Source organism: Hippocampus zosterae, chromosome 10 (genome assembly GCF_025434085.1).
Source record: "Hippocampus zosterae strain Florida chromosome 10, ASM2543408v3, whole genome shotgun sequence".
Classification (NCBI taxonomy): domain Eukaryota; kingdom Metazoa; phylum Chordata; class Actinopteri; order Syngnathiformes; family Syngnathidae; genus Hippocampus; species Hippocampus zosterae.
The window spans coordinates 23,851,418-23,873,179 of NC_067460.1; the positions used below are offsets into that span (position 1 = coordinate 23,851,418).

Here is a 21,762-nt window from a genome sequence, read left to right on the forward strand (position 1 = left end):
TCTCAACTGCGGTAAGTAATCGGAGTCACAAGAGCACGTTCAATCGATACCACTCATCTGTCCGAATACCTTTCTCGCTTCTTCCTCCAACGTTTAGCCCGGGTCGTTGGCAGAAATTGCGGAGAGTCCTGCCACGTGTTTTCAAATATTTTACAAATGTAGTTTGTGATATATTTGGGGTTGAGACTATTGAAAAAAGCAATCAGAAACAATTTGGCGGGAGCGGGGGGGGGGGGGGGTCTATTATTTGTGAATTTTTTTCGCTATTTGTGGGAGGTCTAAGTCAATATCCCCTGCAAGGTAGTAGCCATTTTGTTCTCATTGTAAAAACACAAAGGAAATCACTTCCTGGCTCACACATAATGGGCTCATGGAGACCAATAATGAAAAAAATGCTGATTTCAGTGTGACTTCCACTCGGTAGCGCCGCTGAGTGAATAGAAAGGCAATGACGAGGAGCTACAAGAGGTGCCGGGAGAAAACAAAAGCAGCACAAAGAGGCAGCTTGGCCAGACTCGAACAAGATGGCGGCGGTGGTGGGGGTGCTTTTTCTTGACCATCCACCCCCACCCCACCGCCCTCACTCCCCTCAATCGCGCTGTATTTGCTCTCCCTCGTCAAAGCAAATAACGGCGGACTGTTTGCCCAATGCGGCGGACGTGAAGCCGTTGAATCTAAAAGTCGCAGCGCGGGCCCCCGAGCGCCATACTAATAAGAGCCGTTTTCTCCCGCCCCCGGGCTTGAAACGCAGACCGCCGGGGGGTTACATGTCGCCGTCGTGACTTGCAAATCGCGGCGAAGGAGTGACGGCGCCTGAAAAGGTAAAGCGTCGTTAAACGACCGCCGGCGCTTCTTTGTTTGCGGACGCTGAAAGGAGGCTTTCGATTGGAGCACAAAAGCTGCGTGCGCCCGATAAGCTCGCCCGCCGCCTGGCATTCATTAAAATGAGAAAAGAAGAACAGAACATCTCCAAAGGATTTACGGCCGTTTCTGTCTGCGTGTTGTAATACGCGATTGAAGATTAGCGCGCGCAGCAGAGTAAACTTCAGGTTGGCAAACGGATTAAGTGCCGAATCCAAACGCCCACTCCAACCTCAATCCACGGCTGTTGACCTTTGACCTCGGGAGAGAAGAGTCCCCGAGCCTCGTTCTAACCCTAACGGGCATGCATTTTCTGCTCGTCTCACTCAAGTTTTCCTTTCCCCGCGGTCTGAGGTTTGCAATTTACAGGCGGGATGGATTAGCGCATGTTGTGGTATTCTTTGGATCAAAGGCGATGTGAGCTAAGAGCTGTTCGGCCTCGCTACCAGACGATCGGATGTCACTCAAACGTATTTAATAAAGCAGCGACACAGTTCACAGTTAACGTTAACGTCGAACTCTCTTGCCGCTGCTCTATTTTCGTGTTCAACCGCGTAACCGATCGCCTTAAGTTTGAACTCTGCGTTGTCGGCATGACTCGAGCAAGGAGGCATCTTGGGGGTTGACATATTACCGTAATAACCATACATAAAGCGCATCGGATTTTAAGGCGCGCTGTGAGCTTTTAAAAAAAAACGGAAGGCTTTTAGGTGTGCCTTTTAGTACGGAAAATACGGCATTGTAACTGTATAACTTCAAATATCCGTTTCCCCCCAAAGCTAAACCGAGTAGCAACAGGAAGGACAGCCTGTCGATCTTGTTTGCTAACATCCATTGCAAAAGCGGCCCAGGCTGCTTCAGAGGGCTGAGTGATTATTCATTCATCTTCCGTACCGCTTGATCCTCACTAGGGTCGCGGGGGGTGCTGGAGCCCATCCCAGCCGTCTCCGGGCAGTAGGCGGGGCCTACTGCCCCTGAATCGGTTGCCAGCCAATCGCAGGGCACACAGGGACGAACAACCATTCACACTCACTGTCACATGCACAACAACTTTGAGTGTACAATCAGCCTGCCATGCATGGTTTTGGAATGTGGGAGGAAACCGGAGCACCCGGAGAAAACCCACGCAGGCCCGGGGAGAACATGCAAACTCCACACAGGGAGGCCGGAGCTGGAATCGAACCTGGTACCTCTGCACTGTGAAGCCGACGTGCTAACCAGTGGACTACCGGGCCGCCCACTCGGTATTATGTGGGTCTTAATAGCTGGTATTGAATGCGTTACATAAAGTGTGTCAAGTCAAGTCAAGAGTATTTCTTGAGCACTTTCAAACAGCCATCGCTGCATACAAAGTGCTGTACATGGAGCGATTTAACATACACAATAAACAGTAAGACGAATCGGTACTAAAGGCGGTAGAAAGCACCAAGCAGTAAAATCAAGAACAAATCGAAGTCATGCTGAGTCGAACGCCAAAGAATACAAGTGAGTTTTGAGTGTGTGAACGAGCCACTGCCGTTTGCTTCTGTAACTCTCCCAATAGTCACCTGAAGCCGTTTTAATGAGAGCGTAATTGTCGTGGCATCCTAACGAGGTTCTCAGTGGCACACATTTCATTTGTGCTTTTACTTTGAAAGACGACGGGAGAGTGCGTGAGGTACAATTTTACAGATAACGCAATAACGCCGCAAAACGTCTGCACGCCTCTCACGTTCAGCCGCGCTTCCACGCCGAGCTTTTGTTCTCGCGGAAAAAAATTCCCCCCCGGCACCTTTTTTTTTTTCCAGTGTGAAACTGATCTCATTCTTCATTCCTCTGGGCTTCCGCTGTCCCAGTGTGAGACTTTTTGGGGGGGGGCGTATCGTGTCAGCACAGCGTGCGGCGCGATGTCAAAGTCGCTTCGCAAAGCAGCTTTTGGAAACACTAGAAACTTGCGTTGTGTAAAGACAGACGGTTATTTGAGACAGATTTATTGGCGTTCATCACTCAGCGGTTAGCACGTGGGCTTCACAGTGCAGAGGTACCGGGTTCGATTCCAGCTCCGGCCTCCCTGTGTGGAGTTTGCATGTTCTCCCCGGGCCTGCGTGGGTTTTCTCCGGGTGCTCCGGTTTCCTCCCACATTCCAAAAATATGCATGGCAGGCTGATTGAACACTCTAAATTGTCCCTAGGTGTGAGTGTGAGCGTGGATGGTTGTTCGTTTCTGTTTGCCCTGCGATTGGCTGGCAACCGATTCAGGGTGTCCCCCCGCTTACTGCCTGGAGACAGCTGGGATAGGCTCCAGCACCCCCCGCGACCCTAGTGAGGATCAAGCGGTTAGGAAGATGAATGAATGAATGAATAATACCGAGTTCGGTGGCAAATTCAACAAAAACCACCACTTTCCGGCCAAAGAGTAGAGAAAATTAGTTTTTGCGAAGGGAACCATGTCAAGCAGAATGGTGACTTGAGTCCCATAATTCTACAAGTGTCGGTCGTATAAATACACCAGCTTTAAAACATATTTTTTGGGAATAGGCTAGCCGTGGTTGTAAAAAAATAAAATAAAAAAATGGAATCTTGTGACGTGTTTGTGTTTCGTCGGCAGATCATTTGGATCAAATAAAGCATTTCATTCCTTTTTTCAAAGACAAGGCCGGGCAGTTGAATGGACGCAGCCCACGTCACACACAAGGAAAAGCGCAACACCTCAAAGCTTCAGAAACACAAAAGCAAAGACACGAGAACTAAAAAGTAGCACACTAAACAATTATTAAAAGGACGGACACTGACAACAATGACGTGGATTAAAAAACAAAAAGCTTTAAAAGGTCAAGTAAAGGAATGCTTGTCAAAAGTAGCGTCCTAAAGTTGCTGATATTGAAATTGATTTCAAGTGCTTAAAAGTCCTTAATTAATTTTTAAAAGCCCAGTTCTTGCGATCCCAATGCCTCTTAGCGGGCTAATTTTTAACTCCTCACTGTGAGAAGTCGGATAAGCCCGGACATGGTTGAGTTGATTTCACGCTCCAAGACATTCTTCTTGGGAGGGGGCTGGGGCTTAAGGAGAGGAGATGGACTCTGGACTCTTTTTCGTACTTCTGCCAAGGAAGACAGGTTTTCACCGCAGTTTCTAGTTATGTGTAAGGTCCGACTGACCATTTTGAAGCCTTGAATCCTTGAATTGGGACTTTCGTTCATTTTCATCCTTGCCATCATGTCCGGCTGCTCCAGGCATTTGGACTTTTGTTTGTTTCTGTCAAACTGACAACACGGAGCTAACATTGAAGGGAAAATTGCATGTAAGGGGATGACAACATCAACACAAAAAAAAAAAAACGCCTCTGCTTTGGGCCACTTTGAAACGGGTCTGTCTTGACGTAGTGATCGTGTGATTGACACGTCTTGGGAAGAGTGTGGATAAAAGTCGAGAAAAACGGTGCTTACGCTACTGTTCACAAGTTTCAGGGCACAGAGACGATTGCATGCTTTCACGTTCACAATGTCGAGACCAGACAAAGTCAGATACCCAAAAATGACTTGTAGCCCTTGAGCGGAAATAATTTTTTTTCAATAAATGTAATCATTTAGAACTACAACAACACCAACCGTAATACAATAAAAATAATAAAACACACAAAACGAGCTTTGGGTCGTGACCGAAAGAACGAGATTCCGGACACAAGCGGCCGAAATGAGTTTTCTCCGCAGGGTGTCCGGGCTCTCCCTTAGAGATAAGGTGAGAAGCTCGGTCATCCGGGAGGGGCTCCGAGTCGAGCCGCTTCTCCTCCACATCGAGAGGAGCCAGACGAGGTGGTTTGGGCATCGGATTCGGATGCCTCCTGAACGCCTCCCCGGTGAGGTGTTCCGGGCATGTCCCACCGGGAGGAGACCCCGAGGAAGACCCAGGACACGCTGGAGAGACTATGTCACCCAGCTTGCCTGGGAACGCCTCGGGATCCCCCGGGGAGAGCTGGAAGAAGTAGCTAGGGAGAGGGAAGTCTGGGCTTCCCTGCTAAAGCTGTTGCCCCCGCGACCCGGCCCCGGATAAGCGGTAGAAGATGGATGGATGGATGGATGGATGGATGGATGGATGGATGGATGGATGGATGGACAAAACATGACGCCCTCCCGGCATAAATCGAACACCACAGAGATCAACATGTCGCCGAGCTCCGGAAGAGCATTTTTGAAACGACGAGCCAACCTGAATCCAACTTGTAATCCTGCTACATAATCCCAATTATGATTAGACGTCGGCAAAATCGGAAGGTTACGTGATGTGCTCCCTCTTACGAGTAGCAGTCAAGAGGCGAGCAGCAGCATTCTGGACCAACTGGAGACACTTCATGGAGGACTGGCTAACTCCAAAAGAAACCAGGTACGGTAATATGTCAAATTTTTTTTTCTTTTTTTTCTTCTGTTGCTGTTCAACCTTGTCGGAATTCTGCACTCGGCTGAGTGGCGGCTTGTTATCATGGCTTTTAAAGCTCTTCGGACTGTCAAGGCCGTCCGAGTGGATGTATTCATTGGTCTCGCGCAAACACTCAAGCGAGGTAATTGGGAAACCAGGCACGCTGTGCAGGTTAAAAGAAGCTTTTTATTGACACCTTTGCTGCCATCTTTTCCTTAAAAAAAAAAAAAAGCAAGATATGATTTGCGGGCCGCCATCTGCATTCTAACAAAACATGACTCGCTCCTCAACACGGTTTGTCTGCAAGACGTCTTTTTTTTTTTTTTTATCTTTGCCCCACGTTAACGATTCTGTTCGGGGGCTTTAATATTCGCTGTCGCATATTTTTAGACGTGCCCGGAGGCCTCCGCTACCCGTCTGATCCTTCATCAGCACGTTGGAGCCGTCCCGGCAGGTGACAGGAAGAGGCGCGGCCGCCTTGATAATACCACAAGCAACGGAGCACGTCTATCTTTCATCTCCTTCGACTGCCTTCACCTCCCACGTTTGCGCGGGAGGGATGATTCCACGTTGATGGAGGAGGGGGTCCGCACGCAGGCTGCCTCAAAGGGTTGCATCAACACCTTTCATGAGATAAGAGCGGCCCTATCGCGAAGATAGCGCCGGATCCGACCGCGTTCCGGCACTTTGCTTCCCGCCGCGCAACATGTCCCGCCTTGCGCTGAACTACATTTTGTCGGCTTACTCAACTTCCCACGCGTTTCGATTGCGCGCGTTTTTCTGTCCTACGTCATCGCGCCACTAATCAAAGGAGAGCACAGCTTGAAATCGGAGTTTTCGATTAAAGGTTCAGGGAGACGGGAAGCCTTGTGAGCATCTGATCCGGTTATGGATTAGGGCGGCTGGCATCGTGGTGCGTACACAATGCATGTTTTGAATCCATGATTCGTGTCAAGTCATCTCTTCGTATTTCATTCCATTCGACTTGTCGGGGTCGGGCTCAGGGGCAGGGGGAAGTTGGAGCAAGTTCAAGTGCTCCGTTTTGATGGAATGCCGAGATCTGGTATTTTATGAAAGAACCGTGACTTGAAAAAATGGCATCATGGGATGTGACGGAGTGATTTGGAAAACTGTCCCGGATATAATTTCACATTGAATTTGTGTCCATGTGTCATTCATATTCAAAAATGCCGTGACTTAGAATAGTGGAGAAAAAAAATTATGCAAATTATGTAGTAACATTTTTGGCCATAGGGCGGCCCGGTAGTCCAGTGGTTAGCACGTGGGCTTCACAGTGCAGAGGTACCGGGTTCGATTCCAGCTCCGGCCTCCCTGTGTGGAGTTTGCATGTTCTCCCCGGGCCTGCGTGGGTTTTCTCCGGGTGCTCCGGTTTCCTCCCACATTCCAAAAACATGCGTGGCAGGCTGATTGAACATAGAAATTGTCCCGAGGTGGGACTGAGATTGGATAGTTGTTCGTTTGTATGTGCCCTGCGATTGGCTGGCAACCGATTCAGGGTGTCCCCCGCCTACTGCCCGAAGACGGCCGGGATAGGCTCCAGCACCCCCCGCGACCCTAGTGAGGATCAAGTGGTTCGGAAGATGAATGAATGAATGAATTTTTGGCCATACACAAAAAAACGGACAAAAAATATTGCATTGGTAGCTGCCAGATTTTCTCAAGGTCACGTCTGGCATGCTACTGTCAATTTACCCCCAAAATGCTCTTTGGAAGTTTGTGCAACATATGTCAACTAGCAGACGGGAGTAATTAACACCACCCCCCGCCCCCAAAAAAAGAAAAGAATGGGAGGGGGGATATGAGAAGAATCCAGGAATCCATCCATTTTCTGAATCACGTATCATCAACAGCCCATCCCAGCTGACTTGGGGCAAGGGGCGTGGCTTCACCCTCGACTGGTTGCCAGCCAATCACAGGGAACATGTATAGATTCAAACAATGAGACCCCCACCCCACCCCCCTACACACACACACACACACATTTCACACCTCTAGACAATTCCGACTCTTTAGTTAGCCCTGAGATTAAAAACCAGGATGGTGGAGGAAGCTGGAGGTCCTGAGGAAAAGCCACGCGAGCTGATCAAACACAACCTCTCTCTCGAGAGAGAAAGAGAATGGCATCGTCAAGACTTTCACAAAGTTTATCCTCAGAGGAGTTATCCAGCAAATTGGAACTAAAAAGCCGCGGAGAGAGACGACGACGATGAGTGAGGTGTCTTGCCAAAGACAGCTGCATCAAGTCACACTTTGCTTCCCCGCTGTTTTTCTTTTCCTCGGGTAGATCACGTTTCTCCAGACACTAATTAATGTGCCCGCCAGAGGTGTGGATTATTTGTCAAAGACGAAGAGCGGGAACAATTTGTACAGATGATCGCTACTCTGCAGTAACCTGAAGTGACGGGACGGCCATTGTGATTCTGATTCTGATTCTGAGGGTTGGGACAGTTCCTCTGGTGTCAGGGCAGACCTTTTCACCTGCAGCGTCGAAAGTCCGGTCCTTCGAGAGCGCCTATCCAGCCGGTTTTCGATGTCTCCCTTCTACGAAACTGCTGATCCAAATGATCTGGATGGGGGGAGGGAAAGGGCTTCTACAAAGCTTTGGGGGAAGAACGAGACATCGAAAACAGCCGGAAAGGGGCTCTCCTCCAGGACTGGACTTGGACAGCCTTGATCTCAGGCAAGGTCCACACAAACGCACAATCAGGCCGCAAGACCAGCTTGGTTATTGCGAGGTAGTATGATGCTAGGACGATGCATCGGGGATGAGTTTAAAAACGGAAGCAAAATGGGGGAGGAGGGGGGGGGAAAAGACATGCTTTTGCCAGGGTACAGTGCAGGATCCCGGGAATTAAAGTAAGTTATTTTCAACTAAAATGGAAAACCTTTCCGATTGTTGATTGATATATGCCCCCCTGTGTGTCGAGTGATTGCAGGAAGTAGGAGTATTCATTCATTCATTCATCTTCCGAGCCGCTTGATCCTCACTAGGGTCACGGGGGGCGCTGGAGCCTATCCCAGCAGTCCTCGGGCAGTAGGCGGGGGACACCCTGAATCGGTTGACAGCCAATCACAGGGCACACAGAGACGAACAACCATCCACGCTCACACTCACACCTCGGGACAATTTAGAGTGTCCAAACAGCCTGCCACGCATGTTTTTGGAAGGTGGGAGGAAACCGGAGCACCCGGAGAAAACCCACGCAGGCCCTGGGAGAACATGCAAACTCCACACAGGGAGGTCGGAGCTGGAATCGAACCCGGTACCTCTGCACTGTGAAGCCGACGTGCTAACCACTGGACTACCGGGCCGCCGGAAGTAGGAGTAAAGTAGCGAAACACCGGCCCCACGTCATGATTTAGTCACACATTTCGTTAGCTAAATACAAGAAGACGCAACAGCTGATGCACACTTGCAATGTCACGCTTAAAGAAAGGGCAGTTCTTCTCTTCCGGCATTTGGGAGGATGAGCCGCGTCAAAGCCGGAGCCGTCGTTTTGTATACCTGCACCTTTCCTGAGCTCTTTCAATGTCAACAACAAATATCGAATTAGCCCAAGAGCATTCCATTTTAGCCTTCCCATATTGCTCCGTTGTTTTGAACGCTTCGGTTTGCCCGAACACGTTTGAAGTGTTCTGATGGCATCCTGTTGCCATGGTAGAACGACAGACGGAAAGAAAGAAGACTCCTGGCCGGCCTTGAAGCAAATAACAACCCCCGCCCTCCCGCCCCCACCCCGTCCCCCTTCGTCTGAGCTTTTCTTCCCAAAGAAGAGGAATTTTCTTCAAAGTCGGGCGCTTGAGGAACCTCAGTTCTGCTCCAGCGATATCCTAAGACGGCGATGACGACACGTATCATCATCATCATCCCAGGGAACAAGCCCGGGCCTGGAGAACTTAAGCTGCCGCACGCTGACTTTGGCAAGTTCAAGACGGAGGTCGGCAGGGTTTTCCCCCGCTGGTGAAACCGAGGGCATTTCAGTTCAAAAGGGTCTGAGAATCTTTCCGGAGGCGGTGCGCTTGGCTAGCAGGAATTTACAATGGTAGCCGCGCTTGAGATGAATACAAACTGCAATTCCAACACAACCTCTGGTCGATTATAGATATAAACTGTCCTGATAATTTCCATAGTTGAAGTGATTTGGTCGATTGTGGGGATGGCGGTGCACCAGCGGTGAGATTTAAAGGTGAGATACAAATTGTCAAATCATGTATTTTTTAAAAAATATTTCGTTCATTTCATTTTTGTTTTGGGGGACTTTAGAGGCGTTCTCCGGGGCAGGAGACGGCGTGTGCACGAAGCTACCACGAGCTAACTTATTGGATACTTTAATGCAGTCTTTCTCAAATAGCAGCGGGGGGTGTCGGTCGGGTGTTTGCAATACCAGGGGGATGCGCGTGAGTCAGGAGAACATGATTTGATGCGTTTTGTTTGGACGTTTTTCCTGTTCTAGAATTACGTGTAATTACACATCCGCTACAGTAGATGGCAGTGGTGCTTTATTTTTTTTCCCACCTTCAATTTCAGACGAATTGATGCATTTCAAACTTTTTCTGTTACAGATTTTTTTTTTAAACGGTTAAAAAAGTTATTCTTTGTTCTAAGTTGATCTGTATTTCTTTTTTTTGTTTTCTTTAATATTACTGAGGGAACAATATGATGCAGATGTGCGCTTATAAGAATGTCATGAGGAAATGTTTTCTTGTTCAGAAAACCCTTGCATCTAAAAAAAACGGTGTCGATTTTTTTAAGATAAGATAAGATAAGATATCCTTTATTCGTCCCACACTGGGGAAATTTACAGCCTCCAGCAGCAAGAATGTATGTAGAAAGAAGAAAGAAGAAAGAGAAAAAAAACAACAAACATCTTTCAATTAAATGCAATATGAACACAAAATGGATAAATAGCAGTACTATTTACAATTTTCCTTCACATCATTTAATTACTATTATTATTATGATTGTTATTTTTTATTCATCAGCCTGACAGCAGTCACTTTTGCTCTTCACTTTTAAAATAAAAGTCAACGGGGGGAAGGAAAAGTTGTTAATCATGGAGACTGCGTGCAACATAAGGTCATGCGCTTCTTGAATGTCAGTTTCGCAAAATGGGAAAAAAGTCATAAAAATCCCCGCCCCCCAAATGTCCCAAAAAACCCACATCTCCTGTGTTATAATGCATGGTGGCAGTTTGAACTTTTGAGGCACAATTGTCTCAAGAAAGCGCAAGATGAATACCAAATTCAGGCATTGGTGAACGCCGTATGTAACAAAATTGCTTTTTTTTTTTTTTTTAAGACCATAAGTCACTTTTTATTATAGTTGTGTTCTGTTTGCAGTGGTGGAGAACCTCACTTGGGAAAAACACCCGTCGGTAAGATACAGCGTAGTTGTACACGGAGCAATAATACTAAAAAAAAAAACAACAACCCCCCCCCCCCAGCCCCCATTGTTAAATGAAGACCCGCTCATTCAATTGTGCAGTGTATATTGTGACTTCGCTGTGATCCATCAACATTTTCAGGTCTGTAAAATAAATGAAAAGAAATCCGCGTTCACAACAGAGAAGAGGAATCGTAAAACTAACAGACATCTGCGAGAATGTGAAATTGAAACCTATAATGGAGCCGCGATGATAATACTTAATTCGTAATCGAGTAATAAACCTCTCGCCGAAATGTGCTTATTTTCTGTGCGTGAATGCGTGCGTGTGTGTGTGTGTGTGTTGGGGCGGGGGTCGTAAACAAAGGGGTTTGTTTAATCTCAAGCTGAGGGAAACGACGTTGTTTGGAGTCTGTTAGGCGTTGATCCATTTTTCACGCTCAGGCCGCTGAGCAGCCTGCAAATCACACGCCCATCAAAGGTGCAATAAAAAGGAACGAGCTAACAAGGCGGGCCCTCGCGCTCGCCAATAAAAGCTGCTGAGACAACAAATGAGTTTCGCGGCTCCAAGATGCACCTCGGCAGCAGCTTTGCATTCCCATACAGACTCCCGAGTTGCGCAAAGCGGCCTCGATTATCCCACGGGTCGCCTGGATCGATTTGACACTCACATGCGGCGTCAACGACATGACGCGGCACTACTGTCGTGCGCCAGCGACGGAATTTGACACTGGCGGTGTGCGGCAATCTTAAACCGCTCGACTTTAGCCTCGGAAATAAATGATCGCGAATGCTGAACTGCAAATGCGGATTCAACAGAATTCAATGTTTACCAATGATCGGTCATCATAAAATTCAGACAACGCAAAGCCAAGCATTTTGAGACCAATCTCAACCCCATCAATTTAAAAAAACGAGTAAATATTTGGTGAGCTGCCGAGTTTCTGACAGAAGTCCTTTTCCTGCTGCGGCGGCGTAACTCAAATGGATCCTTAAGTCGAAGCGAAGTTGTCATTACTCAACTCAAATGGATTTCGACAGCAACCACTACTTTACACAAAGTGCTGTATGTGGAGCAAAAAAATAATTCGGACAACAAAAAATAAACTAAACTAAAAACCGAGCCGGGCGGCCCGGCAGTCCAGTGGTTAGCACGTCGGCTTCACAGTGCACAGGTACCGGGTTCGATTCCAGCTCCGGCCTCCCTGTGTGGAGTTTGCATGTTCTCCCCGGGCCTGCGTGGCTTTTCTCCGGGTGCTCCGGTTTCCTCCCACATTCCAAAAATATGCATGGCAGGCTGATTGAACACTCTAAATTGTCCCTAGGTGTGAGTGTGAGCGTGGGTGGGATGGGCTCCAGCACCCCCCGCGACCCTAGTGAGGATCAAGCGGTACGGAAGATGAATGAATGAATGAATGAATAAAAACCTTAGCCTCATGCTAAGTCCAAAGCCAAAGATGAAAAATGAGTGCAGCAGCATTTTGGACCAACTGGAGAGGCTTCATGGAGGACTGACTGACTCCAAAGTAAAGTGCATGACAGAAATCCAGCCGAAATGTGACAAAGGGAATGAATTACTCATTCAAGGTACGCTTTTACAGTCAATGTTTGTTCAAAAAGCACCAGGAAGCCATGAACGGCAAACCCTTGATGGTACATCTTGTTCAGATACGCAAGACCTACGGTGAGCGAACAAAGCCGCGATCAATCAAGTGTTGCTTCACTGTCAAAAAGTGAACAAAGACTCAAACTCCAATTTAGCTACCCGGCACCTAGAGTGTTTGTCCTACACAACTAACAAGCTTGTAAGCCTTTCTTTTCTTGAAAGTAAAGCAGCTGTCACACGGGAGCAGCTCTGTAATCATCTCCCAGATGTTTTCGGAAGCAAACGCAGACAAGAGGTGGGGCGGCTGTGTAATTTACACTCACTTTGCAGCATTTTTAAATTTTTATTTCTTGCAAGTGTATAATTCCTATCATTGCTGCCAAGGACGGCGGACAAATGTCTCACACAGGCAGATAAGAGCGAAGGCGGAAAATGTAATTAATAATAGCGTAGAAAACAAGACAAGGAAAATGCAGAATCATCATTGACGGATGCCGCGGCGGTGGTGCCACACAAACACGAAGTCTATCTGGCCTCTCACATCCTGACCACCCATCATGCTGTTGTGCTCCGGCATGCTAAGGCGAGGCAGATAATCCCCTCTAACCTTGGGGCGAATGGGGGGGGGGGGGGGGGGGTCCGACAGGAGGGCGAGGTGGGCGGATTTAAGTGTGCCACAAGGTGTCACAAGCATTTACACGATGATCACATTCACGCGGCAGGCGAAACGCGAAAGGCTGAGCGGACACTTCATTAGGTAGACCCACGCAAGCTATTCATTCATTCATCTTCCGTACCGCTTGATCCTCACTAGGGTCGCGGGGGGTGCTGGAGCCCATCCCAGCCGTCTCCGGGCAGTAGGCGGGGGACACCCTGAATTGGTTGCCAGCCAATCGCAGGGCACACAAAGCTCACACTCACACCTAGGGACAATTTAGAGTGTTCAATCAGCCTGCCATGCATATTTTTGGAATGTGGGAGGAAACCGGAGCACCCGGAGAAAAGCCACGCAGGCCCGGGGAGAACATGCAAACTCCACACAGGGAGGCCGGAGCTGGAATCGAACCCGGTACCTCTGCACTGTGAAGCCGACGCGCTAACCACTGGACTACTGGGCCGCCCTCCACGCAAGCTAATCGAGCAAAATTTCTCTGTTATTTTTTTGTAAACCTATTTAATTAAAAATATGTATTGCAATCGTAAAATCCACATCATTAAAAAGAATACAATTGCATACATGTTTTGTTTTTAGACGTTAAAATGGTAGATTTTCTGGATTTTGGATGATAGAAAATAAAGACATTTCCATTTTTTAAACTATTACATTGAAAATACACGTCAGATAAAGCTCAAATTAATATTTTTTTACATCAATTTTATATTTGAAAATGGTTTTATTACACAAGGAATATAGAATAGAAAAGTTATTGGGGCTTCTAATATAACATAACTAGCTGGTTCGCCGCCCTCTGGGCGGCTTATCAGCTGGTTCCTGCGGAAGGCTGGTAAGGTGGGCCTTTGGCCCACAAAAGTGTTGTTGCTTGGTTCAACTTTTTGTTCATCTTCATTGCTTATCGCGAAAATAAAGAGATGTTTAGCTCTACTAAATAACTAACAATTTCATTGCAATGCTTGTGGGTAGACAACATTTTTTCGCTAAGATGCCCGCGCGATCGTAGTGAGCCACTGCCTGAGCGGCGCAGTGGCGGCGCAGTGGCGGCGCGCGGCGGCGCGGTGAAGTAGGTATGTTTTGAAAAGGGACAGACGGAAGGACAGATCGCGTGCGGGACGACGCGCAATATATATATATAGATTCAAACAATGTAAAAAAACGGCCTAACATGTACATTGACAATATGTTTAAAAATGCGCAATGTATCCAATGCGGCCGTTCACATTTTCACACATATCAAAATGGCCAAAATATATCTTAGACAGACAGACATGGAGCTAGAGATAGCTTGCTAGACAGCTAACTAGCTAACTACATAGTTAGCTCGATTTAAAATTTTTGAGAAATAAATACATATTGTATATGATACAGTATCCAATTTAGCTTATCACATTCAAAATCAGGCGGCCCGGTAGCCCAGTGGTTAGCGCGTCGGCTTCACAGTGCAGAGGTACCGGGTTCGATTCCAGCTCCGGCCTCCCTGTGTGGAGTTTGCATGTTCTCCCCGGGCCTGCGTGGGTTTTCTCCGGGTGCTCCGGTTTCTTCCTACATTCCAAAAACATGCGTGGCAGGCTGATTGAACACTCTAAATTGTCCCTAGGTGTGAGTGCGAATGGTTGTTCGTTTCTGTGTGCCCTGTGATTGGCTGGCAACCGATTCAGGGTGTCCCCCGCCTACTGCCCGAAGACAGCTGGGATAGGATCCAGCACCCCCCGCGACCCTAGTGAGGATCAAGCGGCTCGGAAAATGGATGGATGGATGGATGGATGGACATTCAAAATCGAAAGCTATCATTGAAAAGAGCAACGTGTATCCAAAGTGTTGTTGGCATTTACATTCCCTCCCGCCCGCTCTCACTTGGAACCCAACCCAGCTGATTTTAGGCCAGAAAACCACAGTGGGTACTGGAGCAGATGTTGAATTGCTCCACGGCCATTTGCAAGGTACATAAAGAAATCAGAGTTTCTTTTCATGAACCGCAGAAACGAGTTAAGTGCCAGTGCGGAAATTCAAACCCAGAACCTTTGGACTGCGGGGCAGACTCGTCCCCGAGTGCTGATGCAAGTGCCACATATTAATTCAAACGCGCTCCTGCGGTGGAACCTGCCGAACCTCAGCGTGGCAAGCCAAATAAAAAGCGCGTCTGTCAGTAATCACATCTTGGATGCTGACGGAGGGGATCAGAGCAGATGTGAACGCAGTTCCAAAAAACACTTTAGCGGGTAAATCGGGCCTCGTGTGTGTGTGTGTTCAAATAAACCCACCTGAACCCCCCCACAATGGTGCACTGCGGTTAAGCAACCTGTTGATGCGTTACACAAACGCAGCAAGAAAGCGCAAATCCTTTCCCGAAGCAGGATACTTTTAGAGCCATTAAGCAGCCTTTCATCACTTCCACATCCAGCTGTGATGTTTTTACGAAAACAGTACACCCCCCCCCCCCTCCCCGACTCCCTGCCCAGCCGCCACCCCCCCACCCTCATCTCGCCAACACACTTATGCACCCTGGCAAGAGTCGCCAAGCAGAGGAATTCACGAAAAGATCAGCGCAAGTCACAGGTGGAACAAGAAACCCCCCCCGACGGGAGACATTAACATGCGTGTAATTCCCGTCGACTGTGACTCATATTTGACGGGAGCCAATAGCGGCTGGCTGTGTGCAAAAGGGACATGGGGGCTAAGAGAGAAATTAAAAAAAAATGTCAAAAGCAAAAGTAATCGAAAGCCAGGCTAGTGGGATTTCCTTGGGGTTGAATAAAAACGTGCTGTTTACTGCGACTTGGTCACCGTTATTCTCATTTGCATCAGGAATTAGCTCTGACCAAATCCTACTCAGGAATTAGCCCGGGGGTGGGCAATTTAAATGCGGGAGGTGGGCACAAGTTTTCAGCGGTGCTAACTTAGGGCGAAGGACGACAAAGAAGGAGCTTTCTTGACGTCAGTCGTATCATCCAGCTCGTAGAAATCTTTTTTTTTTTAGGCTCCCGGTGATCGCAACAGCCTAAGCTAACGAAGCTAGCAAAGCTGGCAAAGCTATCCTGGTTCTCATCCGGGTACATTTTTACTCTCGGAACCGATTTCGCTGGGAGAATTAAGAAAGCTTGCTGCAAATCGACCGACTGGAAAGCGAGAAGCCAAAAACAGCCGTGAGCAATTATTCATTCATTTCATTCATTTTCCGTACCGCTTGATCCTCACGAGGGTCGCGGGGGGTGCCGGAGCCTATCCCAGCCGTCTCCGGGCAGTAGGCGGGGGACACCCTGAATCGGTTGCCAGCCAATCGCAGGGCACACATAGACGAACAACCATTCGCACTCAGACTCACACCTAGGGACAATTTAGAGTGTTCAATAAGCCTGCCACGCATGTTTTTGGAATGTAGGAGGAAACCGAAGCACCCGGAGAAAACCCACGCAGGCCCGGGGAGAACATGCAAACTCCACACAGGGAGGCCGGAGCTGGAATCGAACCCAGTACCTCTGCACTGTGAAACCGACGTGCTAACCACTGGACTACCGGGCCGCCCTCAGTGAGGAATTAGTCGACTTTTAAATTTTTCCGAGGTCGATAAGAGTTAGCTTGTCGGCTCCACCCACAACTCTCTTTCGCTAGGGAATTCATCCAATCAGTCACAGGGTTCGTAAATAGATGGTTGATACCATTTTTTTTTTGCCTACGCCATTGAACGTGGGCCGCTCATGCCGTCAAAGCGACGTCATTCTCTTTACAACTCCGTTACAGATGGAATGTCATTCGAAATGCAAGCTGATCAGGTTGACAAGTCGATCCTGTCAAACAAATACGTTAACGAATGAAACTCCAATGGCGCATCCATACCAATTACTGGTCGACAGCAAGAATCCTCGTCACGCTTTATTACAGCTGTCGTGCGCAAATGTGGCGACAGATAAAAGTCATTTCGCTCTGACCCATTGCCGAAGACGTTCGAGAAGAAGGTTGGGGGTGGGTTGGGGAGGGGTGGCTGTGTTTTCCTCAGCTGAAATTGACGGCCGACTCAATCCAATCATCCACCCAGCCCCCAACCCCCACCTCGATACCAGAGGCTCCATCGAGGGATGCAGGGCAGCCACCCGGCAAAAGTAAATCTTATTAGGAAAAAAAAATGTTCCTTCTTCACGGCCTCATAAGCTGCAGTGGAGTCAGCGTTTAAGTCCGAGTGGACAGGTCACACCACAAAACGTATCTGCAGTCATTAATGGGCCACCATAAAGATGATTGTGACTGCTTGACTGCTGTTATTTTGTAGCAGCCATTTTTTTCTGTGCAGAACAACCAAAGGTTTGTTTTTTTTTACACCACTGTGGAAACCCCTTCAAGTCAAATTTGAAATTTGACCTTGATTGCCAGAAAAGAAATAGGCCTAAAAAAACCTTAGCAGCCTCACACAAGCTCAGATTAATAAACATCCACTGTTAACAACAGGGGGCAGCCCGGTAGTGCAGTGGTTAGCACGTCGGCTTCACAGTGCAGAGGTACCGGGTTCGATTCCAGCTCCGGCCTCCCTGTGTGGAGTTTGCATGTTCTCCCCGGGCCTGCGTGGGTTTTCTCCGGGTGCTCCGGTTTCCTCCCACATTCCAAAAACATGAGTGGCAGGCTGATTGGACGCTCTAAATTGTCCCTAGGTGTGAGTGTGAGCGTGGATGGTTGTTCGTCTCTGTGTGCCCTGCGATTGGCTGGCAACCGATTCAGGGGGTCCCCCGCCTACTGCCCGAAGACGGCTGGGATAGGCTCCAGCACCCCCCGCGACCCAGGCTCGGAAGATGAATGAATGAATGAATGTTAACAACAGTAACTAACATGTTTTTGGGGGGGGCAGGGGCTGTTAACCTTCCTTTTATTTGTCAAAAATCAAATTCAGTTCAAGATGTACAATAACGTGCGACAATAACACATTTTCACTTGTGGTGACAGCACTTCACGGCCCCACACCCACGTGGAAAATTGAATCAAGCAAACGAGTATGTGCCGCTGATTTAACGCTAATGCTAACGTGTGTCTCCAAGATCACATTCACATCCTCAGGACGCCGTATGTATAATTCTTCAACCAACCTAAAATATGTGGGAGGAACCCGGAGGACCCGCTCAATTAAAAAGTCAACTTTTCAGAACATGACTCCCGTATAGTGTGTCTCTTTATGGTGTCAAAATGGAAACAAACTTGTTGAAAGAAAAAAAAAAAAACCCCTAAGCATCGTATAATTAAAATATGCAGTGCAGCAAATTTGAGAAAGTGACAATTGACAGAAGAAGATGACAAGAAATCCATCCGAGGCGATCTGAACTCTCTGCAAACTTTTTCGTGAAGCATTTCAACCCGCCTGTCACCGGAGACGAGAAAAGGGCGCAGCGGGGGGGGGGGGGGGGTGCACGTGGGAACCAGGGGGCCCCCGTGAAGGCTCATCCTTTGTGCGGCCAAAAGGACTCGCCGTCGGGCACGCTGCTTCGGCTAATCGGCCACACGGACGCGCTCGCCTCGGCTAACTCATCTTCCTGCGTTCGCCAATTGTTCCGTTCATCACACGGTCGCGGCGCGAGCGTGCACGATCGACTGCGAAGCCAGGTTATTAAAAATGTATGTTCCTGGATTCACGACGTACTTATTTCCCCACACGGCCGTAGCGAGCCGAAGCAACTCAATGTAAATCTTCCATCTGTGCAGCCGGTGTTTACCCTTAATTAAAAAACATGGCGAAGCGCGGCTGAGCGTGGCTTCACACCTGCACGGTAGAAATGAAGATCAGCTTCATTTTGTGTTTTTATCTTGATGCGGTGGGCGGGGCAGGGTGGTCCTCGATTTAGCACGTCGCCGACATTTTAAGACTTTACGAGGTTAGCTAGGTAACAAGCAGGTACTTTCAGTAACCGCCATTTTTTTCCCAAATATTTGTGATATTCAGAATCATCTTTCTTTATTTTTCTTTATTTTTATTATTTTTCTTTTTATTTATTTATTTTTATTTATTTATTTTATTTTTATTTATTTATAGTTATTTATTATTTATTATTTATTTATTTATTTATTTATTATTTTTTCTATTATTTTTCTTTATTATTATTATTCTATATTTACAGCCCAAAAAAGGGTTTTCATTGAAATATTGACTGGTTATGACTTTGGGCTGCAACAAACAATTATTTCAATCTTCAATTAATCTGTTGACAAGAAGGCTAGGGCGGCCCGGTAAGTCCAGTGGTTAGCACGTCGGCTTCACAGTGCAGAGGTACCGGGTTCGATTCCAGCTCCGGCCTCCCTGTGTGGAGTTTGCATGTTCTACTCGGGTCTGCGTGGGTTTTCTCCGGGTGCTCCGGTTTCCTCCCACATTCCAAAAACATGCATGGCAGGCTGATTGGACGCTTTAAAAAATTGTCCCTTGATGTGAATGTGAGCGTGGATGGTTGTTCGTCTCTGTGTGCCCTGCGATTGGCTGGCAACTGATTCAGGGTGTCCCCCGCCTACTGCCCGAAGACGGCTGGGATAGGCTCCAGTACCCCCCGCGACCCTAGTGAGGATTAAGCGGTAAGGAAAATGGATGGACAAGAAGGCTTGACTTCAAAAAGAAAAATCAGGGGTGTAGCCAGAAGGTTTTCAGTGGCAGTGGCCAGCGTGACACAATACCTCAAGTGAGTACTTGAAGGAAAGGTTGTTTTGATTTCTGAAAACGGCAGGGTGCCTCGTGTCGGTTCAAACTTTGCGCGACTTCTAGCAACTTTGGTACCGACACGGGTTCTGTTTCCACGCCAGGATATGGAGTTCCGGCTAACGGGTGACTCACCGCTGTCTTCGATGGAGAACTGGAAGACGTCGTTGGTAGCGCCGGCGCCCTTCCTCAAGACGTAGCAGATGGTCATGTCGTTGATGGCCGCTAAATCAAGAGATGCCAGAATATCAGTCGTTGTTGCTTTTGACCTTTAAAGGTGCTCACGGCGCAAAGACTAAGGATGTGTGGTGGTGGGTGGGGGGTGGGGGGTGCTAGACACGCCGTTGTTCGCTTGACGCACAGATCATTCACTAAAACGTCTGAAATGATGGTTAATTCACAGCAAAGAATGTATCTTATCTATGCCGGTGATGTATAGTGACAGGCAGAACAATGAAAAAATGCTCGTCCACTAGATGGCAGCAGGTACAATTGTCCTTTGTGCCCACCTGTTGCCATTCTTACAACACAACAATAGCAGGCGCACATTTCTCACTGACTAAGTGCAATTGTGACTTCATTGAGAGCGGACCGTCGCTAGTTGAGTACGTTTAACTTTGTGAGACATTTTCGCCGGCCGGTGTGCTCGTTTATTTATTTTCTGGTAATATCAAACGATGAGAAGAGAAATCTTTTCAAATATAATAAAATAAAATATTGTAGGACCTACACAATTCAATGAAGGGAAGTAAAAAAATATACGACTGAGTTGCAAAAATGTGCACACCCTCCGAACAACTGGGATAGGCCATGTTAAATAGGAGGTCAGCACACACTGGCCCCTTTCATGTCTTTCTGATGAACCGCAAATAAATTGCAGCTGTTCTTGGTGGCTTTTCTTGATTTTTTATTGATTTATTTTTACTTCTAGCCCGAATCGTTTTGGGCTAAAACAGACTGTTGGAATGATGGGCAAAAAGCTTTGTTTCACCAGACCACAACAAAATGTCCACTGAAGGTGGCACTGTGCTCAATAAAGTCTAGGGAAAAAAAACAGCGCGACGCTAACTGACAAGTGCATCAAGTCCAGTGTATGAAGTGCTGCCTCCACAAGTGAAAATTCTTTTATTGTCTCTCCGGGCAGTTGTTTTTTTTTTCACCCGCATTCGCGAGTCGAAGCCGCTCACCTCAACGCAACGCCCTCATTCTGCCCCCGAGGTCATTTGGCCATTGAATTGCGCTTCAGCACTCGAATCGCAAAGAGCAGCAGGAAATGCACTTGACTCTGTCACGACCCTTGAATCATATAAAAAATACATTTGGCTCTATTCCTGAGGTTCCTTTCTTGCTCGACAGACTGTTTTTCACAGCTCTGACTCCGGAACAGCCGCAGGTTTACACCCATTGCCATCTTCAATATTTGATGGCCAAGCGTTTTCCCTTCAAAGAGATCGATGCATAGAAGAGCATCTCTGCGTATGACAAAAAAAAAAAGCCCAGGAGACGGCGTCCTTATTTACTGTCTGTTTACTGGTGAAATATTGAACAGGCCTCTCGGCGTAACTTGCAGTGCGCAAAAATTGAGCGATGCGACATGACCTCCACTCTCTCCCTTTGACGTATTTGCCAGTTATTTATTGCGACGCCTGTGATCTTCCTGTCTGCGAGCGCAAAATGTGTCTCCAGTATGGTACGCATCACCTGCGCTACGCTCCCTTGAGTGTAATCCATTAGGCTCTCTTTGAAATTCTCCCGTGAGATCCACGGCCGCCTGAGGAGCTGGCATATTTCGGCACTCGTAATAGCAGAGGCTTCTTGAGTGAAATTTTTTTTATTAATTAAGACATGAAAATCGTTCAGCATTTTTTTTGGGGGGGGGGGGGGCGGGGCACCATTGCCGCTGCTCAACCCGTATTGTTTTGTGTTTTTTGTTATTGTAAAGTGTCCTTGGGTGTCTTGAAAGGCGCTTATAAATAAAACTAGCTGGTTCGCCGCCCGGAGGCTAGTTTGCTACTAACATCAGCTAGTTCCTGCGGAAGGCTGGTAAGGTGGGCCTTGGGCCCACAAAAGTGTTGTTGCTTGGTTCAACTTTTTGTTCATCTTCATTGCTTATCGCGAAAATAAAGAGATGTTTAGCTCTACTAAATAACTAACAATTTCATTGCA

The 21,762-nt window shown here is 47.6% G+C and overlaps 1 protein-coding gene across 1 annotated transcript in view; it reads right to left on the reverse strand.

Moving 5' to 3' along the window:
* Nucleotides 1-21,762, reverse strand: part of frem2b (FRAS1 related extracellular matrix 2b) — an 81,132-nt gene that overhangs the window by 53,450 nt on the left and 5,920 nt on the right. The window contains exon 2 of the mRNA XM_052078321.1: nt 19,732-19,821. Coding sequence (XP_051934281.1) covers nt 19,732-19,821 — 90 coding nt within the window. The remainder of the gene's footprint in view (nt 1-19,731; nt 19,822-21,762) is intronic.